General features: G+C 54.2%; 1 protein-coding gene across 1 annotated transcript in view; it reads right to left on the bottom strand.

Annotated features, from left to right (window-relative positions):
- The window catches only part of PAPPA (pappalysin 1), a 237,167-nt gene that overhangs the window by 40,708 nt on the left and 173,828 nt on the right, over positions 1 to 22,631 (bottom strand). Inside the window, exons 14-17 of the mRNA XM_077913087.1 lie at positions 16,225 to 16,393; positions 13,559 to 13,742; positions 4,309 to 4,519; positions 3,465 to 3,636 (exon numbers count right to left, since the gene is read on the bottom strand). Coding sequence (XP_077769213.1) covers positions 3,465 to 3,636; positions 4,309 to 4,519; positions 13,559 to 13,742; positions 16,225 to 16,393 — 736 coding nt within the window. The remainder of the gene's footprint in view (positions 1 to 3,464; positions 3,637 to 4,308; positions 4,520 to 13,558; positions 13,743 to 16,224; positions 16,394 to 22,631) is intronic.

Here is a 22,631-nt window from a genome sequence, read left to right as displayed (position 1 = left end):
CTCCCCAGGGCCCATGTGGCCGGTGGCCGCCACACGTTGGGGTGACGCTCACCACAGCACAGAGTTCTACCGGGTGTTACTAGTCTCGAGAGGCCGTACGCTGTACAGGTTTATTTGTGCCATAAATCGGGTCTCCCCGTGGTTCATACCACTCTCCCCACCCCACACCATGGCTTCATGCAGGATGGATGGCCCCTTCTCCGATATTCTGGGGCTAGCCGCCCGCAGACGGGTAACATTGAAGCCACTGCCTTTGTTTCTAGATTCCACGGGAGCCCACATGGAGCATCGGGGATCCTCTCTGCTAGAAGTGACCTTAAAGGGAGGCTGGCTAGCTCATCTGTGCCTTCCCCAGGGCTGCCGTGTACGGCGGCACAGGTTGTAAACTGCACAATTTCAAGGGAGTACTCACAGGCGTGCTGTACTCTCATGACCTCATTTAATCCTGACAAACCAGGAGGCATAAAACCAGGTTTTATGTGCACCCCGCCCCCAGGAGACAACTGATGCGTCAAGGGGTAAACAACTTGCCCGAGTCCCGAGTCCTCCCACTGGGAAGCAGTGAAGTCAGGATTCGAACTCAGGGTCCAAATCCAGCATCACGCTGGCTCCTCAGGAACAAATGAACCGGAGTTTCATTTGTCAGTTTGCTTTTAGTGGCGGTGGGAGGGAGGACACGAACTTCCCCTACACTAGTCCCTGTCCTCTGCTGCCAGGATCTGGAACTTGTTTGGGAAGCAGAGACTTCCAGCTCCATACAAGCTGTTGAATTCAAGATGCTCTGGGCCGTAGGTTTCTGCTGTGTTTACAGGCAGCAAGAGGGGATCTGAGGTGAATACTAGATTTGGCTCTCAGGGCGCTGGTCTGAGGGTAGAGGAAATTCATTTTCGGCACAAACTAGAAACGTCAATCGTATTAGGAGCCCATTTGGCACACGTCCCCTCATTCTTTGAGCCGACGAGCAATACCCTGCTCCTCTGCATCTAGCCTCCCCGCCGGTTGCCAAACAGAACTGCTTGCGTCGTCTGATAAATTTACATTTTCCTCTCCTTTAAATACAAACTGGCCATGAAAGGTACTTGGCAGGCCCCAGGCAGACTGGGTTTCAGTTTGATAACATGACCGCGGCCAGAATAGTATTTGGCTCAGCAGTTCGGGTAACTGCTAGCAACAGTTTTATGTAAGGGAGGGGGAAGGAAGTCCATCAGCCTGCGTGAGGCCACGGTGATCTCCGGCCTCTGCTTGTCCCGGCACTGACTGCTCTCCCCGGGCGGCAAGGGCGGGAGCGATGTGGGTTCGCAGACATCCCAGAGGGTACACGACGGGGGGTTTTCCGGGGGCGTCCATGGGGTTCTGTCCGTCTGCAGTTGGGCAGGGGGTGGGGATCCGGATTCTAATTCTGACGCAGGCAGCACCAGCTGCGTCACCTTGGGTGCTTGGGTGACTTCTCCGGGTGTGAATTTTCCTCATGTGGAAGAGGAGGAAACCGTCCTGGCTGGTCCCCGCGGCTCTCAGGGCGGGACAGCCCCCGAGCACCTACCTGGGGCCTGGCACTGTCCCAAGTGCTGAAAACCCAGGGATGACGAAAGAGGTGGTCACGCACGTCACAGCCGGGAGAAGGGGGAGCCTGGGGTGAATCACCGCGCAGTGTGGCCAGTGCTGGGGGACCCAAGGCAGGGGTACGGCGCCCCAGCGTGGGAGGGGCTTCGAGAAAGAGTTCCGAAAACTGATGGCTGCTAGAGGGAAGGGGGGTGGTGGGATGGGTAAACAGGTGAAGGGGAGCAGGAGGTACGGGCCTCCAGTTATGGAGGGAGTAGGTCACAGGGATAAGAGGGACAGCACCGGGCAGCCTGGGTGGCCCAGCGGTTGAGCACCTGCCTTCAGCCCGGGGCCTGATCCTGGAGTCCTGGGATCGAGTCCCACATCAGGCTCCCCACATGGAGCCTGCTTCTGCCTGTGTCTCTGCCTCTCTCTCTCTCTCTCTCTCTCTCTCTCTCTCTCTTTCTCTCATGAATAAATAAAATTTAAAAAAAAAAGGGACAGCATGGGGAATATGGTCTATGGTAGTGGGATAGCGCCGCATGGTGACAGATGGCAGCGACATGTGTGGCGAGCACAGCATGACGTATGCACTTGTCAAATCCCCGTGCTGTGCACCTGCAGTGAATCGCGCGTCGACCATCCTTCAATAAAAAAGGGGGTTCCTGGAAAAATGGGCACCTGGGCTGGCCCAGAAGGACGATTAGGAGTGAGGCAGCTGATAAGGGGAGAGGAGCGCAGTGCAGAGGTGAGGGGGGTGCAATGGCGCTGGAGGCCTTGAATCCACCCTGAGGAGTCAGGGGTTCATCCTCCAGGGGATGGGGGCACTGGTTCACGAGGGGCTTTGGGTAGGGGAATTGTGATGAGGTGTACGCTCTGAACAAATCACCCGGGCTGAAACGTAGAGAATGCGCTGGGGGTGTAAAAGCAGGGAGATGATCAGAAGGCTGTGTGCGGCTCAGGGAAGAGACGGTGGTGGCTGAGTGAGGGTGGGGGCGCCGGGAGCAGGCGAGAACAGCTCCAGGAGGTGTCCTGGGGGCAGGATGGGTAGGATGCGGCGATGGTTGGCAGGTGACGGGCAGGTGAGAGGGGCTGAGGATGGTGGTATCCCCGATCTGGCACTCGGGGGGAGCACTAATAAAGATGGGGGAGGACTGGCTGCAGGTGACGCCAGCACTGGGGCCCAGCCAGCCAAACTCCAGCCGCACCTGGCCAAGGGTCCTCGCACACCCTTGAAATACAGGGCTCAGCCTATCGACCCAAAATGGCTGGTGGAGCTAAGGCTCCTATGGAGTGAGCTGGCTTCCCACTTCCCTTTTCCATTCTGGATTCTCTACCTGCCTTCGAAGGAGTGAGAGACTTTCACTGACTCCGTCAGCAGGAAGGGGCGGGAGTGGCGGCCTCCGTCTGTTACAAGGGGGTGGAGATAACACCCAAACCCTGCCGGCCCCTCCGGGTCTCCCTTTCCTCCCTGGTGTTCTCCACACCGTCCACTTCTAATCAGAAGGTGGTCCCCCTTCTTCACGCAGGCAGAGCCAACGGGTGTCTTGTGTTTTTGAATGCTTTGAGGACGAACATGAGTGATGGTGGCGGGCAGTTGGCCAAACCACCCTGGTCCCTCCTCTCAGAGTGACTCAACTGTGATTGTTTCCATGCCATGGGATTCCACAACACGCTTCCCTTCGCGAGGGTTCGAACCCCAAACATCTTGCAAAGCTCAGGACCTCTGAGCCAAAATACGGTGTTGAGAGAGGAAACCCAGGCGCAGGGCGATCAGCAAAGGAGACGACCAGAACCTCTACTGCATCGGTGACACTGCCGAACCTGCAGTCTCCTGGCGGATGCTGTTCTTCAGATACAGGCGGGCCTCGGTCAGCAGGTAGGAGGGGGCCCGAAGCACCGACCTCCAGTTCAGGGAGTCTTACCTGGGCAGCGTCGCTGTCTTCACACTTGATTCTACACTCGCTGTTGAACTGGAAGCCATTTGTGCACTGGTAAAGCCCATGGAATTTCGGCGGAGGCGGGTCACAAGTCACGGGGACACAAGCCCCCTCCTGCCAGCTGCCGTCTTGGGTACACTGAGTCTTGAAGGCCCGTCTTTACGGAAGAGATAAAAGAAGAGATGTCTCAAGGATCAGATGGCCAGGCTCATGCCCCATCCCAACACCCACGTTTCTCGGGAGCCAGCCAGCCTCTCATCTCCCTTTCTCACTCCTGGTCCCCTACCTGCCCTACTGGTTGGGAGGGGGCACATGTAGGGATTCAAGAAAATTCATTGAGTTGGGGCAAGTGGTGGCTTCAGACATTCTCTCAGTTACACATGGATTGAAATAAAATTCCAGCCCTGCAAGCTCTAGTCCCCTCCCTACCTTCTAGACTGTTCGGGGAGGCGGGGGGGGGCATGAGTACAGTGATGATATTAACACCTGCCATTCATTGAACAACAACTACATGCCAGGCACTTTGCAAACACTTTACACACACATCCTCCTTTATTCTTCACAGTAATACCAGACAGTAACTGGTACCATCACCCCCATCCTACTGTTGAAAAGTAGAGGCCTAGAGACGTGAAGTCACTTGCCTGAGGTCGCACGGCCAGGGGGCGGTTGCTAACAGTGTCCCTGTAGACTCTCACGGGGCAGCATGTGATGCACGGTGGGGGCTGCTTCCAGCAAAGAAGCGGCGCTTCCTAATCATCAGACCTCTGGACCTGGCTCTCCCCCTCGCCCCCAGAGCCCACAGGCGTGTGTTTCTGGCCCCACTTACTTCTTTGACTTCCGCGAGGAGCCAGGCACGTGGTATCCCGGTTTGCACTTGTACTTGCAGAAGGAGCCCACCTTGTGCTTGTTCTCTCGGCACCGGGCCGTCTGCAGGTCTGCGTTGGGCACCGGGGGCGGAGCGAGGCACATGAGCTCACACAGGGCCTCCGGGAAGGACCACAGGCCGTCCTCCATGCAGGTCAGGAGGCTGTTGTTGCCTGGAGGACACAGGCCGGAGGGTTAGCAGACGGGTCGAGAGGGGTGCCCCTGACAGCCGAGCTATGGTGCGGGCTGCCTGGGCTACAGCCAACGTAAAAAGCCAGAAGGTCTTCCCCTTGGAATTCCAGACCCTTCTGTATACGACCAAGGGCCTCTAGGAGGTGGAGAGAGCTGCGACGAGGAGATCCAGCATGGGGAGTAACTCGCCCCACATCTACAAGAAACTAAAATTCAAGGATCCTGAGTCCCGATCCAGAACCTCGCCCACCGCACAGGAAGAGATCCTCATGCTCCTTCCCTCCCTCCTCCTCGCTGCGCCAGGTGGGGCTCCGGGCCCAGAGGCCAGAGTACATGTGCCTCCTGGGAAGTGGCGGGCTAGGGCTCCTGTGAGCCTCTCCTCGGAGCTCCGGGTCCACGTGGCCTCGAGCTGCCTGCCGCTCCTCTCCGGGCCCGCGCCCCTGTACTGCTGTGGGCCCCCTCGGGCCGGAAGGGACAGCACTGTGCTGTCTGGAGGCCTGCTGTGCTTTCCAGGCCCCAGTGTTCGGTGACGCTTTGCCAGAGCAGCCGCCCTCCCCTACCCCGAAGCCCGTGCCAGCTCTGACAGACGTGCTGACTGCCCCCGGGAAGCTGGCCTGATGGGGGACGTGGCAAGAAGAAGTAAAACACGGGGTGCAGGCTTTTCCCTGCCAGGTCATACATTATCAGTGCACAGCCTGCCCCCAAACCTCCCCAGGACAATCAGAGGCAGACCCCAAGCCTGGCTTTCTCCAGCGAACACCGCTCTTCCCGGTTATTACTGAGCAGTGTTGACCAGCAGGGCTGGCGGCAGGTGGAGGGTGCGGAGGTAGGGGCGGAGGCGACAGGCCCAGCGCCCTGAGTGTCATCGGAGTTAGTCTCACAGCAGGCTCGGAGCTGGGAGGACGCACATTTGGGAGCAGAGACTCCGAGAGTGAAGGCACCTGACCTAGTCCTCGCAGTGAGTGAAAGGCAAACCAAAGCTCAGAACCAGGGTCGTCTAACGACAAAGGCAGTTGTTTCTCTGGGAACTTGGCTACACGTGCTCCGTAGGGCCTCTCTTACCTGTTCCGAGAGGCAACCCCCAACTCTGATCTACAGAAAGAGAACTGCCCTGCCTTTCATGGCGATGAGAAGATAAAATGAAACACACCTAGCAAAGTGCTGTCAGATTCCTTATTTGCCTCCCTTCTTGCCTCCCTCCCTCCCTCCTAACCTTGCCTTCACTGGCAGGTCTGAGGGGCCCTGTGAGTTGCACACAGGCCTTCGTTCATCCAGCAAGCACCTGTGCAGTGCTCATGATGTGCCAGCTACTCTTTTATATGTTGGGACACAGCGGTGGACAAAACAGATGTACAAACCCTCAAGCCCTGCCCTCCTGGAGCTTCTATTCCAGTGTGGCAGGGAGGAACCCTGGAGACCGGACAAAGAAATACACTGTTTGGCGTGCCGGAAGGCAGTAGGTACTCTGGAGACAAACAGAGCAGGACCCAAAAGCAGCAGGGAGTGCCGTGCACTTTTCTGTAGGTTCCGTACCCCGCCCCGACCCCACTCATTGTCCTCTTTCTTCTCCTGTGTCAGTGTGATTCACCTGGTGAGCACAAGGCAACCTAGTGTCTGTGAACCCTAAAGAGGATTGCATGCTGACAAACACTGATGCTGCAAACCACAGAGATTTCTATATCAAGTGAAGGATGATTCATTTGGGTTCCATAGAAGCATAGAGGCCTCTAGACCACCAGAGACCACAAACTGCTTTATGCATTGCTTTTGTGGTGGAGGTGGTGTTTTGGGGGTGCACAGGCACAGCAAAAGCTACGGGAGAAACTTAGCAGAGGTAAAGAGAAGTTATCAAAGATGCAGGGAGCACACACTCTCGGAACTCCCCAAGAAGGATGAACTGTCTGTGCAGAAAGTGTGAGGACTCCAAAAAGTACACCGTATCAGCTATGCAAATTATAGATCGTGATGTGCAAGTTACAGTCGCTTGGTGGCAAGAGAACGTGAGAGTTGCAAAATGGTCATCAAGAGTGGAAACGCAAGCCAGAAATGTCCGTTCTGGGAGAGGGTGACTGGGAATTAGCCGTGTACCACCGTCAAGAGAACCATCACACTAAAGCAGGAACTGGTGGTTCAGGACCATGGACATGCCCCCACCCCAAAGACAAACAAAATCTAGGAGATGCAGACACTGAATGGCACAGAGTCAGTATTTCCGTGACCCAGCTATTGCCATTACTCTATATCCACTACATGGCTTTGAAGAAAGCGGGGTGTAAAACGTACCATCCGTGCCCTGCCCTCACCTCCTTGGCACTGACCTCTATACCAAGGATGGTCACTGTGTCTGCACACAGGGCAAGCTCACGGTACTGAGGCATCCGTGCTACTGGCAATAGCATCCAACCAGCAAGGGAGCTGGTGGGTTAATATGGCAGTTCCCAGAGCTGCAGTAGCTGTATTCCCATAGTTCCCCAAAGCGACTGAGCTCTGGTTGCCCCCAGCAGGACCTTGCTCTGAAAGAGACCCTGGATGCTCCTGTCATTTCCATGCCTCCCTGCCCCATTCCCTTATCTGTCTTTCCTGGGAGAACATGACTCAGGATATTAGATGCAGGCATTTCTGAGCCTGGGGCTTCTGGCTTGGGGTAACAGTGCCGATGTCAGAAACTGCGTTCCAAAAAGTGATGTGACCCTATATCTTCATCTGTCCATCTTTTAGAGTCAGGAAGACAAATGGTGCTCTGCTGTCTACAGATGTGCTTAAAGAAATGTCAGTCTCTAATGAGTATTAAAATAATTGTAAATGTACTGTCAAAGAGATATGCCTATGTTCATTATTTTATTCAAAAGATTACCCAGAAGGCCAAATCTCTTTGGGAGTGCCTTTAAGATTGAAATTGACCTAGGGCAGAATAGGTGGAGAGAAATGCCAGGAGATCTAACATCTGGTTCTCTTACTACCTCATACATGGTGCCTGTAACCTAAGGCTAAGGAATGGACCTCGGTCATTCTTTTAGCACCAGAAGCTAGCCTAGTGCCAAGCAAACAGTGGGTCCTTAATACCCATTTATTCAATGCATGAACTATTGTGAATCTACATGTGACCTTGAACAAGTCACCTAACCTCTCTGGCCTTCAGCCAAGGCTGTCTTTGAGTCCTTACAGCTCTAACGTTTTAGGACGCGAAAGAATATTGGCCACTGTATTGTTTTGAGAAAACACAGATGCAGTGAGAGGGACTGGAAGTGGACATGCAGGCCCTCGGGAGGCTGCATCAGCCAAGGGCTAGTGCTGCTGGAACTGGGAGGAGATTCAGTTTCGTTGCTCATGATAGGAAAGAGACCTTAACAGAAAAGGAAGGGCGACGGGAAGTGTAAATAGAGAAGAAGTCTCTCTGTACAAGGTCCTGGGCCAGGTGAGGCAAGAAATGAGGACCTCAAGGTTTCAGTATGGTTGTTTTCCCAATGATAGCCAACTGGAACTCCACCCAGTGCTCAGGCTGCCGCAAGTCAGAGGAGGAAAGCCGAGGCTGAAGAAATGGAGCCATTAAGAGAAGCATGCAAGCCTCTGCCAATTTTAGTCCTAAAAGCACATTGCTAGGCTCCGGGGACCCCGAGGAGCCAAAGAGAAAATCCGAGCTGGGCTAGGCAGTCCCAGAAAGAATGCCATTTGCTTGTAAAACTGGGCTCTCCCAACTCTCGTGGAAGTGAATATATTTCGATTATTTAATTGTCCAGTTCTCTCCCTAAATATCTACAAGGAAGTCTAATAGCTCTTTATAATTCAGCCCAAGAGGCAGGACTTGCCAGGGCCATCTTCTTGATCCTCCTAATAACCCAATGTGTCATGAACCCCATTTTGTAGGTGACAAACTGGAGTCCCTGAGAGGGAATGTGAGCCGCTCAGTCTAGAGTCGAGGCTCCCTCCAGGTCTGCCTGACTCCTAAGTGTTTTCTCGACCTCACCACAGAGCTTTTGGCCATGAGCGTGGTCAAAGAACATCTCATGGAGAATTTGGATGAGTGGAGCAGCTCAAAATCAAGAACTGGTCATACAATAAGATTTCAGTACCTCCACCTCCTCCCCACTGTCCAGAATGGTGCCCCTCACTTCCAAATTTCTTTACAAGGGGCCCCATGTGTCATTCACACGTTAGGCTCAAAGGAAAGAGGTTGCTGTCAGATGCAGTTACAGCCAGGGGTAGATGATGGAAAACTTCCCAAGCAGATAGAGAAAGGAGCCTGCAACACCGGACACCTGCCATGAAGAAGCAGCTTGGGAATGCACATGGCAGATGTGAGTGAACAGATTTCCGCCGATGGGTGGGAATGGCATACCTAGCAAAGGGGCGTCATTTCTAGGGTCAGGCTCCCTGCCTCCTGACCCTAGTGCTAAAGATAACTCCTAGGTGTCCTTGTATAAATGTCTTCCTCTCTTGGGCCTTAGTTTCGCCATCGTGAAATTAAATAATTCACCTTGATGACCTCTGGGCTCCTCCCAGCTCTGACATTCCAGGCTTCAGAGGGGTTCTGGGTTGAGGGACAGGCTGTAGGAAAGGCCAATGGACTTCTGAGACAACAAATAGTAACAGACTCAACCCTCAAAACTTGAGCAACTACTCAGAGTAGAGCAGGAATGAGACAGATAGGAAGAATTATTTAAGAGATGCCATCTTAGCACTACTCACATTGAATAGTGGCCTCATAAGCAGCTGTATGATCTTGGATATGTCCCTTCTCCACTGTGACCCTGAAATCCCCAGGCATAATCTGAGTAGTGGGTCTACCATCAGCACTCAGCAGTGGTTTGGACCCAGTGAGGTCCTAGATCATCTTGAACTCTCACCATCCCAAATGCTAGGGTGACAGATGGAGCAAGCAGTATTCTCCTGAGGAGTTGTATGAGAATTTCTCTTAGTTGGGGGGTGACCCTGTTTTTGTGGGGATGATGGCCCAGTGAGACCCTTGTGGCCCTCCAGGGCCTAGCTATCTGCTTCTGAGAAAGAAGGAAGGGTCTTCTCCTGAGACAGAAGAGAGAACTTGCAATTTCTACAGTGATGGAAGTTGTAACAGCTACAGGGAGGGGGGACAGGGTGAGGGAAGGAGCCGAGGGCAAGCACAGAGGTTCACTGCGAGGCGCTATAGGATGTGGCCACTCTCTGTGTCCACCCAGCTCACACCCCTGTCTTCGGTAAAGTCTGAGAAATCAGGAAGTGCTCAGTGGCATTGGCTATCTTCTGCAAATAGGCTGAGTTTTCATCTGAGTTGGAGAGGCAAACAGACAGAAAAGCCAACAGAAGCTATAAGTACAAAGCAGGCCTTTTAAAAAAGATCTTTGTAGGATGAAGGCATGCTTACTTTTTTTAAAAGATTATTTTTTTATTTAAGTCACCTCTATACCCACTATGAGGGTCGAACTCACAACCCAAGATCGAGAGCCCCATGCTTTTCCAATGGAGCCAGCCAGGCACTCCAAGGCATGCTTGCTTTAGAAGCCCCACTCCACACTCAATGTCAAGTGCACCCAACACGCTTGAGTTGAGGTTCACTGGGTGATATAAATAATGTGGCATTTGCAGCCTTTTAATTAAGCATTTATGATTCTGAAGTGGTGGTGTTATTGCTGTTGTTTTGACTTGAGAATATAATTTCCCTCTGTTCTTGTAGGTTCCGTGTTGGTGGCGTACATTGGCAGAAGTGACTCTAAGGCTGTGAGTTTGCAGGATATTTTGCATACATCTTGAAGAGGACTCAGAAATTAAGTGAAAGTGGGGATATTCAAGAAAAACTCACCAGGACTAGAAGGGGAAGTGGGCTTGTGGTGCTACCCACATTATTCCAGGTCCCAGGGGCTACCTTTGACTGCCTGTCCTGGGTGGTGGCTGCTGGGCTGACAACCCCTAACCTTCAGGTCCTGGGAGGAGCATGGAGGATGGAGTATATCTACACAGCTCCCAGGACTAAGGCCTCCACGAAACAGAGAGGTCAGGCCTGGAAGAGGGAGGCCGTGGCACAGGTCCTCACAGGGGTGCCCCCTGGGGAAGGTCCGTATTCACTGAGCACTTTCCCTGGCTCTGGAATTTTACACACATCACCTCTTTCAGTCCTCAACCTGACCCTTCCATATGGGCACACCTGCACCCCTTCTGCAGATGAGCATATTGAGGCTGAGAGCCATGAAATAGCTCTTTTGAGATCAACAGTTTGGGGCAGAGCCAGGAGAGGAATCCCAGTCTGTCTGACTCTAAAGACGGTGCTCTTTTCACTTCAATGATGCTGCTCAGAAAAGCAAAACAAAGGGAGGAAAGGGAAGCAAACAAAAAAATGGAGGAAGAAAGCTGTTTACCCTCTTGCTTGAGAAGGGGTTCACTAACAAGTTCAAGAGAGAGGTAGCAGGACCTTCACCCAGTCCTTACTGCCTGCAGACCCAAGCAGAAGCATCAGATCTGGGATTGAGCCCCAGATGATGCTGACAACCAAGGTGCATGAAACGCTAGGGGGTCCTAGTGGGTCAGCGTGGCCGCTGGCAAGATGCTTCTCTGCATTCTCAAAGGGAAGATCTAAATTAGGATCCACGACTATCAAAATGATGGTCCCTCTGAGGCCTCGTCTCCACAGCAGGGGTCACTCCCCTTCCACCATAGTTAGCAGAGAAGCAACAGCAGAAGGGTCTGAATCACTTTGATGAAGAATCATTATTTGCAGGGCACCTGGGGGGTACAGTAGGTTAAGCGTCCAACTCTTGGTTTCCACTCAGAGTTGTGAGTTCAAGCCCTGCATCAGGTTCCCCACTCAGCACTGAGTCAGCTTGAGTTCTCTCTCTTCTTCTGTCCCTTGCCCCCCACCCTTGTGAGTACATGCTTGCGTGCTCTCTCTAGCTCGCTCTCTCTAAAATAAATCTTTTTATTTTTTTAATTTTTTTATCTTTTTTTTTTATTTTCTTAAATAATCATTATTAGCCACAATGGGTGCCATGATAATCAATGCTAATTTACATACTGCTCCTTCCCAAAGGCCCCTGATTGAGGGGAGAAGTGTGATTTCTTGGTCTGGCATTATCAACATGCCCAACATCTGAGCCAAGGGAAGGACTCAGAAAGCGTGAAAGGCGGAGGGCTTACAATTTCCACCATCTCTTCACTTCTCCCCAGCCTACGTCTTTAGAGAACCTCACCTGAAATGCCTATAACTTCTGAATTCAAATCATCTGGGGTTAAAAACCAGGGGACCCAAAGGCTGCTTCCTTTCCATCACTGCTTCCTGGTTTTCTTCCAGGGCACCAGTTTACTAAGATTACTTGGTCTTTCATTCATTTCTCAAAAGAAACATTTCCTGCGGTATTACTTTTATCAATTTACCCAGCCATCCAGTCAAAACACTTATATTAAGTCTTACTAAGCACAGGTTCTGGGCTTGCTGACAGCGATGTGAAAATGGATTAGACATAGCCACTGCCCTCTAGGAACTCATGTCCAGTAATCATTGGAAATTTGGGGAAACTATTGACTCTCTCCCATCATTAAAATGCCTGAAACTCATGAACACATAATATTACATTCAAGTTCAAGGGAATCCATAGATATCCCCCCATCTCCCCACACCCCATGGAAATCTACTTATTCCCCCTCAGAGGAATGATGGCAGGACCTTTGCTGGATGGTAGGACTCATCGGAGGTAGGACCCGGGCTTGAATGAAATCACATTGTGGGTGTCTGACAAACAGACAATGTTCCCTCTGATAAGACAAGGAAGAGGGAGGGTCCTGGCACTTCTGAGAAATGGGTTTATAGATTTTCCTCAACGTATGATGGGGTTACATCCCAGGAAACCCAAAGTAAGTTGAAAATATTGCAAGTCGAAAATGCATTTGTATTCCTAACCACTGAACACCCTAGCTTAGCCCGGCCTACCTGAGCCACGCTTGGAACACTTACAGTAGCCTACAGAGTAGGGCAAAGTTGTCGAAGGCAAAGCCTATGTCATAACAAAGTGCTGACTACCTGATGTAATTTGTTGAAAACCATACTGAAAGTGGCAGAGAGAATGGTTGTGTGGGGATGGAACGGCTGTGCGGGCACCGTTGCAAGGTGCCACCGCCCAGCACCACGAGGCTGCGTTGGACCACATATCGGCAGCCAGGAGAAGGTCAAAATGCAGAACTCAAAACGGTTTCTACGGAATGCATGCCACTTTTGTGCACCATCAAGAAACTGTAAGTTGAGCCATCACAACTTGGAAATCCTGTGTCACATCAAAACCCAGTATTCTGACTGGAAGCCAAGAGCATTTTTTCTAAAAATACCACTAATTTGGTCTGTGATTTCGTACAAGTTCCTTCCCGTCACTGGACCTCGGTGTCACCATGTTTCCAAATCCTCAGTTATTCCACGTGAGCTTTGAGAAGCCCTCTGGTCCTGACATTCTGGGTCACCCCAGCTGGCCTCTTACCCGTTTTCAAGACGAGGCCTCCCCTCCAGTGTGCCCGACTCTGCCCCCCTCACCCCGACACCCTGGGGCCTGGCCCAGGAGATGCCCCAGCAAAGTGCTTCCTGCCCCAACACGCCTCTCCCAGCAGACCCTTCCTAAGGAGGAGCAGTGGCTTTGGTACAAGTCACACCCAGGCCCCAACGCGGATCCTACCGCGGAGAGCGTGGCCTTGGGCAAGGTCTTTAACCTCTCTGAGGCTCTGCAAACATGACTTCTCGTGCGGACTTCCTGGGCCCTAATCCTATCCAGTGAACCAGTCACGTCGTTCCAAATGTTATTTCCTACCATCTTTTTCTTCGTCGCTCCCTCCCCTCCACCTCCTGAAAGACTTGCCAGGCCCTGGAGGGCATTTCGGGGTCACACTTCTGCACACTCGACTTTCTCCTTGGCTGCACCGCAAGGCAGCGTACAAACACTCCGCGGGTGGAGCGGCGGCAGGAGGGCAGAGAAACCCCTGCCCTGCCCTTGGTGTGCAGGACCCAGGGGATGACCCAGAAGTAGGACAAACCAAGCCCGAGGGCCCCTCGTCCATACCTTTCAACTGCGCGGGGTGACGGCACTGGAAGGAGCATTTGCTGCCAAAGGTGGTCCCTTTAAGGCAGGAGAAGGACGCGGCGTAGACGTGATGCTGGTCTGGGATGCCACAGTCCACGGGCTCACAGGCCACCTGCTTGTTCCACTTGCCCTCAGAACAAGTCACCGTGACGCTGGGTCCCACCTGAAAGGCAGAGGCGGGCACCCTAAGCCGCGGCCGACTCATCCCGCTAGCCTCTCCCATGCTACACATGAGTCTCATCCCGGCCCCACGAGCCCAAGGGTGACCTACAACGGGCTCCTGATGATCCCCCCAGCTGCCTGAGCTGAGGACCCCAGCTCCCATTGTGCAGATGCAGACCCGAGGCCCAGAGACGTTGGGGAGCTCCGAGCTACACGGCTGTGAACAGGACGCACGAGGGGCACCTGGGGGCCAAGCTGCTGAAGTGTGTGCCCTGGGCGCAGAGCGCGACCCGGGTCCTGGGATGGGGCCCCCGGGATGGGCTCTCCCTCTGCCCCTCCCCCTGCGCGTACTCTCCCTCTCTCTCTCAGATAAATAAATAAGATCTTTAAATAATAAGGACAACAAAGAGGCTCTGGGGGACTTGAATCCAATAGCCACATTGCAAAGTGCTCCCCATGGAGTCTCCCAGGCCCGACAAGCGCTAAGGCCTCCCAGGGCCTCATGCCTCCCCTCCCGACCCGGCCTGTGCGAATGGCACAACGGGGTTCACGGGCTCTCGGTCTTCATAGCTTGGCTCTGCAGGGGGTAGCAGGGAGTTTGGCACCAGCAGGCACTGCCCTGGGATGTCGGAGGCCCCAATGTTTCTCCTCTGGGCCGTGACACCACAGGCCCATCCCTTGCCTCGGTTGATCTCTCCCACTGGCGCGGCCCCCATGGTTTGCTCGCTCTAGGAGCCACCCCTGCTCTGAGGGAGTCAGGAGGCGTAGACGTGAAGATGGGACTGGCCGGGGAGAAGCAAAAAGGGCTGGCAGGGATTTGAAACAAGCCGGAAGGTGGCAGGAGGGCGCGGGTAGAAGGGTGAGGCTGAGCTTCCAAGCCAAGGGAGGACGGCACGCTCAGGGCAGAAGTCGCCAGATCCTGGGGGACGGGGATGCCGAGGAATGTGGATCTGGGATTTTATTTTATTTTTTTAGAGATTTTATTTATTTATTCATGAGAGACACACAGAGAGAGGCAGAGACACAGGCAGAGGAGAAGCAGGCTCCATGCAGGAAGCCCGATGCGGGACTCGATCCTCGGTCTCCAGGATCACGCCCTGGGCCGAAGGCAGCGCTAAACCGCTGAGCCACCCGGGCGTACCACGATCTGGGATTTTAAAAGCAAAGGACATCTTTCCCCTTTTAGGAGCACATCAAAGGGAGCTGAGGTCCCTCGCTGCCAAAACAGCCCAATCGTTTCCACAGGACCTCAGACCTGACGCGTCCGACACCGGGAAGTGGGTGTCGAAGACCTGGGGTCGAGGGCTCCGGAGCGCCCGATGGGGACTCCGCTCAGGCCCAGAAGCTCTGGAGGATGGTGTCCCCGTGTGTCTGCAGCACGAAGGTGAAGCCCATGGGCAGGGCCCCCGAAAAGGCTGCGTCTGGTGATGGGGCTCCAGAACCCTCCACCCAGGTGTGCAGCCAGGAGCACCTGTACCAACTATCACCTGGGCCCATCACCTTCTTCGACAGCTCCCTGCTGCCCCAAGTGTAAATCTCTAACCTCCCAACCTGGGGCCTGGGGCCCGGCCCCTCCAGCCTCCTTGTGTGGGTGAGCTCAGGCAAAAAAATAAATCATCTGCGGCATGCTCTTTCTCACCAAGAGGCCCTCACAGGCCACTTCTGCTGTGCCCAGGCACCCTCCTCAGTGCGCACGCCTGTGTCTACTGGTCTGGGTCCCTTTGTCAAGTCACTTCTCCAGAGGGAGCCCCCCAGGCTTGCACCACGCCTGCCTGGCACTTGCCTCAACTGCAGTTTATCACACCAGGAGGTCATCACTCACACACTGCCTGCGCCGGCGGAGTGCTCCTTGGGAGGACGACCTAGCTTTATCTTAGTGACTGTTTTTTTCCTTTTTCTCTAGCACCTAGTACGGCACCTAGTTCCCGGCGAACAGATGCTTTACAGTCTGTTTTACAATTACAGTGAGTGAGCGAACACCTCGTCGGCAGAGGGCTCGCCTCTTTCTAAAGCGGCCCATGCAACTGTAGCAGAGTCCTGCCTGCCTGGGTTTCCTTCCCAAATGCTCGGCACGTGAGTTTCTGGATCTGCAACCCTCCTCCCGGCTCCCACGTCCTCCCCACGGCTCTGATACCCTCCCCAGGGTTCTCATGCTCTCCCCAGGACTCTCACGCCCCCCGCCACCGCTCTTACTCCCTCCCCATGGCTCTGATACCCTCCCCAGGACTCTCACATCCTCCCCACTGTTCTCACGCCCTTCCCATGGCTCTGATACGCGCTGTGCACAATGCTACTCTGCACGGGAACCACGCTCTTAGAAATGCCAGGTCGATGGATCCATTCATCCGATCCACACCCGTTTACTGAGCATTTGCTGGGTGGCAGCCCGTGTGAAGTGCTGGGGATTCGGCAGGGGACATGCCATGCCCCCAGCCAGCCGCTCCGGGGCAGGAGAGGGACCCTGAGCGCGGCACCTGGCGCACCTGGCTCTTGATGAGCTCGTCGTCCCGCTGTATCTGCAGCACGTAGCCCGTCCGGCAGCTCACGGTACACCGGGCGCCGTGGTAGCGGTCGCTGCTGGAGCAGTTGAGGGAAGCGTTCTCCACTGCCAGCTCCGGGCAGTCGGCGGCCTCACACGCGAAGTGCACGCAGCTGGGGAGGAAAGGAACAGGGGGTGAGCAGGGCTTCGCTCGTGGCACCCCGTTCGCAGCACCCCTGCACTCCAGCTGGGAGGGGCGCTGATGGACTCCCTCGCCGCCCTCCCGGGAGGCGGACACAGAGGACGGGCTTGGGCCCGCTTTGCGGACACGGCCCCGGGGGCAGCAGAGTTCATCACAGCGCCCCAGGGTTCACATCTCGCAGAAAGCCGTGCATGGTGTCACCTGCAAACCTCGCGGAGGCTCAGCTTCTCCACCCGTGAGGCAGGGACCACGACGCCAGCAAGAATCCACCGAGGTCCTTGCAGGCCGGGCGCCGAGGTGATCGACAGCCTCTTTGCGTCTCGTGGCGGCACCCACCCCGGGGGATTCCCGACACACGAACACACTCACTAAGTATCGGGGAACCGTGTAAACGGGCCTGTGCTCCGGGACCTAGAGGCTGCGTCATGTTGGGCCAGGTACGTCACCTCTCTGAGCTCCAGAGTTTGCTCAAATTTGGGCCCACCCGTAGGGCCACGAGACTCAACCGGGGCGGCGCTGAATGTGCAAGTCTTGTAGAAACTGCGAAGTGATTTATGAATTGCTGGCAAAGCCGCACAGCGATCACGCCTTGCTTCTTGCTGTAGCTGCCGTTCTAGTCCTCCTGCCAATCTGCAGTCTAGCCTCTCTACAATTTCTACGGGAAGCTTCCCCGGGGTCCCCAGGGGAGCATCCTGGCGGGCACTCTGCCCTCCTCTAACGGGCCTCGCGCCTCGTGCGCTGAAAACACAGGGACCTGGGTGCCCACCGTGCGCCGGAACGCGTGCTAATCCTCGAGGAAATGGAAATATTAAATCCCTGGGCTCGATGCTCTCTCCCCTCCTGTCACCGTTACACAGACACTCGGTAACATTAGCGGCTATTCAGCGATTGCTTATGCACATGAGCTCACCCCAGCCTCCCAACACCCCTATGAGCTAAGTGTTATTCATTTTATGGTCGGAAAAACCAGGGGCCAGTGAGATCGTGTTCCTTAGGTTCCCACCCAGATGTGTGAGTCTGAAGTCCTTGTTGTTAACCTGGCCCCACACCTGGACTAGAACTTCCCTGAGGGTAGAGACAAGGCCTGTTTCATCCGGGTGTCCTCTGCACTGCAGTAAAGCAGCGGTGCATACAGTAGGTGTCTCCTAAGCGGCAAGAAACGAGGGGCGGCTGCGTCGGGCAATAGCTCTTGAGCACTCTGGAGGTTGAGATGCTGACTGGGAACCCTGACAGCTTGTCGGGGGCAGTTTTTGGTAGCCGCTTGCCTCTCCGACTGTCTACACTGCCTGGCACCCCGGATGCGTGGAGAGCGAGGAGGCAGGGAGCCATCGGTGGCCAAACCAGCTTCAGAAGGGATTCCTCATTTTTTTTTTCCTTGGTACCCATTTCGGGAAACCGCGCTGGGGGCCCTCCCGGAAGATGGTCACTCCTTGCCATGCTCTCTCCTCTGCCTCTGCTCTGGGGCCTGGTGAGTCACGCTTGGGCTGGGGTGGAGCTAAAAGCCTCCACACATCACAAATTCCCTTTCTTCAAATCCTTGGAAAAGGGAAGCACTTGATGTAGGCCTCAGACCCATGCAGATGGGGGCTTTGCATCTCCACCTACCCCCCGCTCCCAGAGGCACCGTGAGAGGGCGACGGGGACACCTGCAGACATACTGGCTTCTCCACCCACCCTCCTGCCCCTGACAGCGTCACCTGCGCCGCGCCACATGCCCCGGGGAGGCGTCCAGGACAGTGGCTGCAGAGCCGACCAAGGGCTCAGACACCCCACGACACACGTGTCCACAGTGGGTAAGCGCGGGGGGCAAGAGCCACATGGTTCCAATCTCAGTTGATTTGCGCCGTACACTAGCAGCTCCCACACTGGCCCTCTGACCCGTGACTTCCCGAGTGGCCACGCCTGCTCTGCTTTCCCAGGGTGACGACCAGGGGGCTCTGGCCCGCCCCAGGCTGTGGGGCCGTGAAGTTGTAAAAGCAGCATGTACCCCCCACCCGGTTTCTCTGCACGGTAATGTTCTTCATAAGAAAAAGAAGAAACTGAAAATTAAAAAAAAAAAGAATTGATTTGCTACAGTGGAAAGGGCACAGGGCTTAGCAACTGGGCTAATCCGAGTTCTAAGCCCCAGCAAGGCCATTTACCAATTGCTTAACCCTGGAAAGTTCCCTGATGTGCTAAGCCTCAGTCTTCTCATCCACAAAATGGAAGTAATAAGCCAATTTATCTCTCAAGAGTGTCAACAGGGTGACATGTCAGCCACTCATTCATCTGTTCAACAGACCTGGTCTAGGGGCCTCGCTGCCCTGTTCTAAACACTGGGGAATTGCCTAGGACGCCTGCCACCTGTGTTATTGAGGAGAAAGGACATGCGTCCCAGAAAAATCATAAGGAAGCCTGTTTCCAACAGTGACGTGCCGCAGAAAGGGCACTAAAGGTGAAATACAGAAGATGACTGTTGGGGCTGGGGGGAAGGACACCTGTGCAGGTGGGTTGGGGAAGGAAGCCTCCATGAGGAAGGGACATCTGAACTAAGACCTCCATGATGCCAAGGGACATGCCATGCAAAGGTCTGGGGCAGAAGGAGTCCTAGGTGGAAGCAAGAGCGTGCACCAAGTCCAGGACAGAATGGAGCTCAGCATGTTCATATAATCAAAAGGCCCATGCATGAGAAATAGAGAAATACTTTGGAAACCATGATGCTGCAAGAGAAGGTGGTTTCTCTACTCTGGTTCTCTCTGTTGTAGAATGAAAATATCCCCTGGTCACAAAGGTTTCATGGTCAAAAGAACTGGATTAGTAAATCAGCTTTTTTTTTTTTTTTTTTTTTAATTGCAGGACTACTCAGAACCTTGAATGTTCTAGTGCACACTGGGGATTTCCAGAAGGGGCTGCGGCACACATCATTTCCCAAACTGATAACCTTTCCCAATGGGACATTTCTGGATTAGCGTGCTCCAGAGCATGCCGTTTCAGCACATCGGTGGGTGCCCAGCCTGCGGGCTTGAAGACAGGCAGAAAAAGGGGAGACGGCGATGTGCACCAGGTGTCAGCCGCTATGTCTTCCCTGCATCACCTGACTTGCACCCTCACCGTAACTCCTGGAGGTAGTACGAGGACTCCCATTCTCGAGAAGAGGGAAGTGAGACTCCAGGAGTTCAGCTGGCCTGTCCCAAGGCAAGGACCCGCCAGTGGGTCCGCCCGTCTGTCCCCTCAGCCCCTGCTCTTCTCTTTGCTTTCCCATTAGCTGGAAGGGTTGTGGGAACACACTGTCCAAAAACGATACACATTACCCCACGTGCCCCTCCCAGATACCTCCCTGTCATTGCTGAAACACAAAAACAGGGAAAACAAAGGCCGAAAACCCTCTGGCTTCATTAAAAACAAACTGGGGGAAGGATTCAATACCAGTGATGAGCAATAAAAATAACAAAAGGAGGAATAAGAGAAGATACTTCTCAGAGGGAGGACATTGGCTGATCTGAGGGATGGGGGAAGGGACATAGGTACTTTTATCAATGAAATTCTCACATCTGGGCAAAGATGGAGATGCAGCCCCAGCCAAAGATAAGCAGATATTTATAAATTTATAATTATATATTTTATTAATATATTGATATATTATTATATTTAATATATTATTTATGATACATTAGTTATTTATTATAAATATATTAATATAGTATTTATAATATTATAAATAAAATCATAATTTATATATTTATTTATTATATATAAATTTATTTATTAGATATTTATTATATATCTATATATTTATGTATTTACTTACGGACTCAAGTCCCACATAGAAGCATATCCTAAGTGATGCACCAGCCAGTCCCCCAACACTGTCCCCACTGCCCAGGGAAATGGCCCCCAATCATGCTCAACCCAAAGGATGGATGTTGCTCAACCTGAACACAGAAGACCAGCAGTGAAAGGGAGGACGAGGGTCCCACCCCGGGCTGCGCCCTGCCTGCCTCGGCGCTGCAACTACACCGCAGGGCGGGGGGATCCTAGCGGCAAGGTGGTCTATCGATCAGTCCGGGGCGCTCAGTGGGGACAGCGGAGAAGACAGCACATCCACACGGGAAAAGGGAGAGAAGATGCTCCTGGCAGGAGGGCTTGCAGGGCCCCTGGGAAGCAAGACTGAGAAGGAAAGATCAAGACAGGACCCCCGTGGGGAGGTGGGTGGGGGTTGGGATAACGGGGTGACGGGCACTGAGGGGGGCACTTGATGGGATGAGCACTGGGTGTGATACTATATGTTGGCAAATCGAACTTCAATAAAAAACAAATGAAAAAAAAATGAAAAACTAAATTCGGGATGCAAATTCCTGGATTCTCATGTTAAAAAAAAAAAAAAGACAAAATTCTTTTTTTCTTTTCAGCCTGGGAGGGATCCCCAGAGGCTCTGCACCCTGGAATCCCTGGAGCCAGTGAGGGGTTGGCCCAGGGTGACGAGGCAAAGTCGAAGCCTGCAGGGTCGGGGTGGCAGCCAGCTGGCCAGCAGAGCAGAGGCAGGGTCACTCCACGCCCAGGTGGCCCACGGGTCCCCTATCGTGTCTCCCAGCCTGAAGGTCGTCGCTATGAACGCTCCTGAGGGTCAGACGTCAGCAAGTCATGAGGGAAGAGGACTGGGGAGGCCCGGCACAGGGTGGGCTCTGCTCTGGCCCCCGTGACCACAGCCTTGAAACCTGTGACCAAGAGGAAGGCCTCTGCGATTCCCGCGGCAATGCCAGTCCTGCCGGGAAGCGGCCGCCTGGCTTTGGGGACTCACGTCCCTTGCTGGGACTGCAGAAGCAGACAATCCGTCAGAGGCCCGAGCTTTCAGGGACCACGATCTTACGAAGACAAAATAACCGACGTAGATCATTTCAGAGCCTTTCGGCGGGGGTGGGGGGTGGGGAAGAGATTGTGAAAATCCCCATTATTGACAAGGATGTGCGTGGAAACGGAGGAGACCTCTGATGGGAGCGGAAGCTGAACCGCCTCTTGGAGGAGAGTCAGGAGCCTCTGTCACCGTCGGAGAGACACACGCTCAGCACAGCAGTTCTGTCTGCAGGTGCATCCCCCACATCTGCCACTCCCAACCGGTGTGCCGACAGGTGCTGACCCGCTCGTGGGCAGGATAAATGGGGGAGCCTGTGGTCTCTGGCCACGAGAAGCTTCTTTCCAGGCTCCAAATCTCACACACAAACTCCTGTAGAGTCATCTGATGGGACGGACACTCGCGCGTGGGCTCCTCTCGGGGCACCGAGTCCAGGAATTCCTGTGGGCACCATCCCTCACCCGCACACCACCTGGTCTAGGTCCACGCCGGCTGGGAGGAGTCAATCTGGTCCCGTGAAGAATTTATTTCCTCCTAGAGCTGGCTCACTAAAGGTTAGCTCCCTATCAGAACTGCCCTTCTCTGGGTGGGCCGGCATGGGGAAGAGGAAGACGGAGAGGGAGAGGGAGAGGGAGAGGGAGAGGGAGAGAGGATGCAAACAATAAAAGGGGCTGGAGGAATGAAGGGGGGAAGGAAGGAGGGAGGAGAGAAGGAAGGAAGGAAGGAAGGAAGGAAGGAAGGAAGGAAGGAAGGAAGGACAGAAGGAGGGAGGGAGGGAGGGAGGGAGGGAAGGAAGGGGGGAAGGAAGGGAGGGAAGGAAGGAGGAAGGAAGGAAGGAGGGAGGAAAGGAAGGAAGGAAGGAGGGAAGGGAAAGAGGAAGGAAGGAAGGGAGGGAAGGAAGGAGGGAAGGGAGGGAAGGAAGGAAGGAAGGAGGGAAGGGAGGGGAGGAAGGAAGGAAGGGAGGGAGGAAGGAAGGAAGGGAGGGGAGGAAGGAAGGAAGGTGGGAAGGAAGGAGGGAGGGAAGGGGAGGGGAGAGGAGATGAGAGGAGAGAGAGGATGGGAGTTTACTGATTGTGTAAGCACGGGGCCCCCTGAAGTTTATAATAGCTGCTCAATCTCTGTTTAGAAGCATAGGATAGTGTGTGTGTGTGTGCATATGTGTGTGGGGGTGTGTGTACGTGTGTGTATGTGTCAGACACGCCGGAGCCTCAACCCATGGCTGTCGCGTCCCTCACTGAGGCAGCCTCTGCCCCTGGCCGGGCCGTGCCCCCGGGGCTCCCCCGTCCCCCAGCTGTGGCCTGGGACTGGGCTGCGATTCCACACCAGGTCCTCTCCCTCGAAGCCTGACCTTGCTCCCGTGGGCCTCCTCTGGCCGTGGGGG

Source organism: Canis aureus, chromosome 10, assembly GCF_053574225.1.
Source record: "Canis aureus isolate CA01 chromosome 10, VMU_Caureus_v.1.0, whole genome shotgun sequence".
In the NCBI taxonomy this organism is placed as follows: Eukaryota; Metazoa; Chordata; class Mammalia; order Carnivora; family Canidae; genus Canis; species Canis aureus.
The sequence above is the reverse complement of the archived record's forward strand: the minus strand, read 5'-3'. Positions and strand labels throughout refer to the sequence as shown.